The sequence below is a fragment of the Eurypyga helias genome, unplaced genomic scaffold (assembly GCF_000690775.1).
Source record: "Eurypyga helias isolate BGI_N326 unplaced genomic scaffold, ASM69077v1 scaffold3484, whole genome shotgun sequence".
NCBI classification, from domain to species: Eukaryota; Metazoa; Chordata; class Aves; order Eurypygiformes; family Eurypygidae; genus Eurypyga; species Eurypyga helias.
This window is the reverse complement of record NW_010248025.1, coordinates 1,707-8,399: the sequence shown is the minus strand read 5'-3', so window position 1 is coordinate 8,399 and position 6,693 is coordinate 1,707. Positions and strand designations below refer to the sequence as shown.

The following is a 6,693-nucleotide window of genomic DNA, read 5'->3' as shown; positions in this document are numbered from 1 at the left end:
TTGTTTATTAAGGACCTGATTTTTCTTCCATTGAAGTCAGGGAATAACTGACTGGAATCAGAACTGGATTTTTCTCTTCAAAGAATTAGACAACTGTAAAGCAGCACCGCGCTTCTCTCTGCTGATGACTCTGATCTACTCCATAAATGTCACTATGGAATTCCATTAGGTAGTTAGCAAGGAGGAAGGCAGGAATTAATTAAGTGGCAGTGAAGTACACATGAAAGTAGGTTAAATTTTTGCCCCTACTGTGAAAGGACGGACAACCCAGCACTGTTCAGTCTGGCACAGGCAGCATCCATAGTAGCGTATCTCATTGATTTCATTCCTGTCTGCAAAGGGTTGAACAAGCAGCTGCTTTGGCCATCAGGGAGGGACCAGGCTGGAAGCAGTTAGGACACTGTAAGAGCGTTGAGAGATCTTTGTCAGGCCTGGCTGCTGTATGCAGTTATTTGTTCCTGAAAGGCTGTAGCTAACCAAAGAGGGGGTGGGAATGGAAACAGATGGGATGTAAAGATTTGTGCTGTGAAGTTAAAGAATGTTCTGGTCAAAAGCAGGCCTGACATACATGCTCTTCAGACTGGGTAGAACACTAATAAAAATGATGTGGAGGGAATAGAATCTAAGCTCCTTGTTTTCCTTGTAGAAGAACTCACTTCTCTGGGTAACGTGTAAGCATGGGCAGGAAACTAATGACACCCACAGTCACTACTGGAAGTATTCGCTGCTTCTTTCAGTGGTGGAATGTGGATTACCATTCTTCTCTAATTACTGATTCTCCTGTGCAACTCTGCTGCCCAGCAGTCTCCGTTCTGAAGACACAACGGGTAGCCAGGCTGGAGACAATGACCCAGCGGGAGGCACAAAGGTACAGAAAAGCGGTTCGGGCAGCCCACAAGCAGCTCGGTGCTGTCACCACACTGTACCGACAGCTAGGCCTTTGCCTTGCTGACTAAACCAAACGGCATCTCTCTGTGGAAATGACAGCAACATTTGCTTGCAAAGCAGATCAGTTTTGTAATTTTAAAATTTTCAAATGGTATTTTTAGTTTTCCAGTATTGATCCCTGTTGTGGTTTAACCTTATCTAGCAATTAAATACCACAGAGTTGCTCACTCCCCTCCCCCCCCATCCTCCCCCAGTGCAGGAAGAGAGTCAAAGACAAAGAAGCTCATAAAGTTGAGATAAGAACTACTTAATAATATAAATGAAAATTATAGTGTAATTAAAAGTAAGTAACTGAAATAATAGAAAAAAGAACATGTGATAGAGTAGCTCACCACCTGCTGATTGACACACAGCCAGGTCTCAGAGAACTGAGAGTTGGAGCCTGAGAGCCCGAAAAGCCAGACCCCCAGGGCGACAACAGTACTGTGACAAAAGCCAGCTGACCCCCAGCCCACTAACAGAGGAACCTGCCCCACCTCTAACAACTAATGACCCTAAGAGCTAACGACCCAGTTATCAAGCCAGCCAAAGTCTTAACGCCCTCCCTCACCCTGGCCACCGGCCAGCTCCCTCCTCCCCGCTCAGCACCTCCTGTGCACTGAGCCTGACCACCATTCAATGAAATATTCCTTCAGCCAGCCGTGCACTGCGAGAAAATTAACTCTTTCCTGCCCAAAACCAGCACAATTCCTGTGCAGATTAAGGGCTTGATGCATGGTGCTCTCCATGTTTCGCAGCAGCAGCATGGGGAGAAACAACATGGAAATCTTGCTCGGAACTGTCTTGAACTACAATAATCTCTTTCTTTATGGCCATCTGTCACACAGCATTTTTCAGTGAGAGGAAAGTCTGCAAGCCTGCCTCTTTCCTGCCCAAAACCAGCACAATTCCTGTGCAGATTAAGGGCTTGATGCATGGTGCTCTCCATGTTTCGCAGCAGCAGCATGGGGAGAAACAACATGGAAATCTTGCTCGGAACTGTCTTGAACTACAATAATCTCTTTCTTTATGGCCATCTGTCACACAGCATTTTTCAGTGAGAGGAAAGTCTGCAAGCCTGCTCCGCCTCTCCAAATGGTATGTAGGTTGGGAAAGCTCCTGCCTGCTCTTCTCAGCGCTCCCTTTCGACGAGTTTCTTTCCCAAATCAAAGCACTGACAGCAGCAGCCGTGCAACAGGGAACAGGAGCTAGGACTTCAACACAGAGCAGGGTTTTCTCAAGTCAGAATCAGTTAAAAAACAGAGGAAACAATTGTTTTTGAAAGTAGATGTAGTGACAATAAACCTCAGACATTTAAACTCCAACCTGCAACCACCGTCAAAATTATCTAACTGCAACACAGTTTCTGAAGTTATTTAAACAGAAATCACAATCAAACCCAGTTTAGCAAGAGCATAAAGTAAGCTGACTTTCAGTAATGAATGGTTTTGACCTTTCTGCTGCAAATGGAAGTAACATGAAAATCTCCATTTTTCATTCATCAAGGCAAAGTTAGCTTTAAGACAAGACAGGCATTAACATGACAGGAAAGTAAAATCATCTTTTTTCAGTTGTCTCAAAAAACCCCATTTACTCCTTTAGTGACTTGCACCACGATTTGTACAAAGTCTGAATCTTACATCCAAGTAAACCTCCAGCTTTTTGAAATGTTACTGTTGGGTTTTTTTGGTGACATCCCAGTTTAAAGAAGTGTTGCAGACACTTAAAAAGTTTTGTCTCTGGGCATGTCCAGAACTGTTCTGTGAGTGTGCACCGGGAGATCTCGGAGCCCCGACATCTGCAGACTGCCTCTGGAAGAGCCCCGACTGAACTGCCGAATGAGAAAGCAAGAGCATGTTTAATACCATCTACATGTTCCTGGTTCAGGTGTAGACAAGACTGAACAGGACAAAGCACTGCGAACTGATGCGTAGCCAAGCAGGCAGGAAGACTGCAACAGCTTTCAAAGAAGGCAGAGGTGCCAAGTGCCACACAATTAAGCTACTCCAGAGAACAAACCTCTCTCTCTGCTATCCATCCCTTTACAGGTATGTATTTCAGGGACAAATAGGAACTCTCAAGCCCCAGTTCTAATCTGAACCTCCTATAAAAGTGCCTGGAAATAAGACAGTTCTTCCTAAGGACACGTCTACACTGTAGCAGAACAAAGTGCCACGCAACAATGACCACGCTAGCTCTGAGTGACTCTGCCTAACATACGGAAAGCCATTGGAAACAGCTCCGTTAGCGTGCTGTTTCACACAGATAAACACACTCAACTTCCCAAAGGAACTAACTGGCGTGAGCCGAGTGCCACGCAGCTAACAGTGCACCCAGAATCCAATCTAACTTGCTTGCCACTAGCTCAGGCATCGCTTCGTGACACTGCATGAAGCCACTTAAATGAACTTAAAAGTTAACAGGATGGTTCCACTAGGAAGAAAGGTAACAACACATTAATAGAGAAGCTGCCTTCCTTAAACATGACAAAAAACCTACTTTCAATATGGTACCTGAAAACGAGTTACAAATATGACTAGTATTAACACAACCATATTTTTCAAAGAGCTTTTATTTGTCTGCTTCCTTTCTTGGATGTACATAACATACACAGCACATTGGTTTTATGTCAGTGTATTATTCAAACATGAGATCTGAGTCCAAATACAAAATTCAGTGGTCCTCTTTGCTTTGAACACGAGAGGTTAAGCTTCTTACTCACATGAAAAGCCAAAGAGACTCACCAGAATACCTCTATACCATAAGGCTTCTGGAAGCAGAGTATTAAACCCTAGTTCAGATATACATAATTTCATAGTACAGAAAATATATTACCTTTACAAGAAAGAGCTTTATAAGAATTCCTTCAAAAAAGTAAACATTCATGTAAGCCCCATTCTATCAACCTCCCAAAGTCAGCTGTAGTGAAAAACCACTATGGCTACCTGCGCCCTCTGGACATAAGACCATGTTAGAAGAGCACCATCGTAACAGTAAAACTGTCAATCAATCCTTTAGCTGTCATAAATACACTTGTTTTGTACTTAAAAATACAGGAATCTCACACTTCTCCATGACAACTTGTCAACTTGAATTATATATAAGCATATGAAGCCATATAGGACCCTGTAGCACAGAAAATCCACAAAGCCCTTATTGACCGTTGTGAGCAAAGTCAAATCACATTTTCACAAAACGTAGTATTCCTGACACAAAAAAAATGTTTAGCTTGGAAACAACTGTGGTTAAAAAAAAGAAAAAGAAAAACAAGTTTAAAAGTAGGATATGTAAATCCTGTCTAAAGCATGCCCTTCTAAACTACATCTGTCCAGTGACCAGACGTACGCGCAGAACGGTACGTTCAGAACAGGTACCTTCGCACAAAAAGGAACGTACAGTGGCTCACAGAAGTGTTCAGCATTACAAACTGCACTCACATACTCCACCTCATTTTTGTTAAATCAAAGGTTTTAATAATTCAAATAATATATCATCCAGGTTTTTAAAACACAAGCTATTAAACATGAAAAATTCACAGGTCACTTTTAAAATTCTGTTCCCAATCTTTAACATGTCCAGCAAAATGTACTTTTGAGCCACTGCTGATAAATCCAAGCAGGAACTGATTGTCTTACATGTAACCATAAACATTCAAGATGTGGTTGGTCTACTCTGAGTTCAAAATGTCCCACAAAAGGGAAGTTTTGATGATTTGGTTTTCTGTGTTCTATAAATGTTAACATACAAAACTTCACATTAGAATTGCCTCTTTCAGAGCCACACAGTCGTTGCACGTACTGTAACCTACAGTCAAACATAATTTCCAGCTGTGCTGGAAATTGTCTATTATTCTATATATCACTTTTCTATTAAAAATAAACATAGGCTGGATTTTTTTTTAAAAAGCCTATCTTCTCCCACAGCTTGGAAAACAAGTATCAAAAGGAACAAACAGCAAAAATAGAAGAAATAAACACATTGTGCTAGTTACGAAGCTCTGACACCTGACAGCCACGGTCTGAGAAACATTAAAAAATTCCTATATACAAATTTATATACACACCAAGATTAAGAGCTTGAGAAAATTACTAGATCTGGATTTGCATTTATGTCCACCATCTAGCTGCAACTCATGCAAATGCATTTTCAAATGTATTATTGTGCAATAATCTTGTTTTCTATTTGGTCTGGCATCAGAATTAGGTCAACACTTTCACCCACAGGTATCTAACAGCACACACTTCTGTTTAAAAGTTAGGCCTTAGTTTCTTGGATAAAACATAGCATATTTAGAAGTTCGAAAGCCAAGCAGGTCCCTCATTTCATTTCGGAATTTTGACAAGTCTTGCCGCAGCTCATTTAGGTTTTCCACAGTTGCCTGATCTGTGCTTTGCATCTTCTGTCTCATGGAAGTCAAGTAACGGTGGACTAAGCAACACATCACCTTTTGATAATTCTCATCTCTTTTTTGCTTCAGATTTCTCCATTCCTTTAAACAAACATTACACAATTACTATGGAAAAGTGGTATTTCAGCCTGTATACATTTATACAGAAACTAAACATGAACACAATAAAAAAGTTATTTTATATATACCCCCTGATGTGCACAAATGTACTATGCATGTAAACTGCCAGCAAAATTTAAATTAAATTAGTCTGCTGTACCAGCAAATCGGAAAGTTTTTCATCTACCTGGCTTGATAATCATCCTATGAGCAATTAAGAGTTCCGTAATCCTAAATGTGCATTCCATAAAGTCTTTGTATTTGGTTTATTTAATGCTATTTTTGTCAGCAAGAAGATGCAAAATTATTATGCAAAATTACAAGGTACAGTAAAACCATCTATTTAACAACAACAAACCCCTCCCCCGAGGCTTCAGTAATCCTTTCTGGTTATTTATTTTGACACCTCTGTAACATGTTTAAAGCCAATTACCTTCCCCAAAGAATACCCTAACCTCACCATTCGAGATTAGCACATACTTCCTTGAGGTTTCTGTGAGCTTTCCATCAATCAAAGCATTTTTTTCGAGACTATTTCTGGGAGAACTGGGGGTTGGAGGGAAGGGGGTTGAAATTCCCAAAACAGACTATCAGTAGAATCTTACTTAAGCAGAAAGAGGTAACGCTCACTTACTTACATTTGGATGCAACAGATGTTATTCTACAGTTCCTATTTATCTGAGTAGCACTCACCATGTGACAGGCAGCTTCATGAAGCAATCTGCTGATTCACTTTTAGCACCTTTCCAGCTTCAGAGCCTACAGCTTTCCCAATCATTTCTTACCTTTAGGCTGTTCTGACGTTTCACTTTGCCACTTGATGTATGAGAGCAAATCCATTTACTGAGACTGTTGAAAAGATAACAGATAGTCTTGGGAGAGGGAATAACATTGAAAGGTGGAGGTAGCGTGCATTTGTCATCAAAGTAGCTAAGCCAAAGCTTGGCACGAGCAAACTTCCATTCCTTATCTTCATGATTCTAAAGTATCAGAAACATTAAGAGATCAGAAGCAAAAATATTAACAGGCTATTTCATAATTTTTATCTTCTCATACCTTAAAAACAGACTGCTATTTAACTTTGATTACACCTAATTTTAATATAGATTGTATAGTATTTTAATAAGTTTGTTTTAATGTGCTAATATTAAATAATTAATATACAAAACATATCTCTTCAATTCACTACATACTCTAATGTGACTGCAAAATTCAGCTATGAAGGTATAACCTCCTATCAAACACCCAAGCACCACACC

General features: G+C 40.4%; 1 protein-coding gene across 1 annotated transcript in view; it reads right to left on the bottom strand.

Annotated features, from left to right (window-relative positions):
- Positions 1 to 4,735: 4,735 nt before the first annotated feature.
- Positions 4,736 to 6,693, bottom strand: part of LOC104509085 (short transient receptor potential channel 1) — a gene marked incomplete at its 5' end in the record, with an annotated part of 2,770 nt that continues 812 nt past the window's right edge. The window contains 2 exons of the mRNA XM_010150908.1: positions 4,736 to 5,416; positions 6,220 to 6,414. Of these exons, the coding sequence (XP_010149210.1) occupies positions 5,189 to 5,416; positions 6,220 to 6,414 (423 nt within the window). The remainder of the gene's footprint in view (positions 5,417 to 6,219; positions 6,415 to 6,693) is intronic.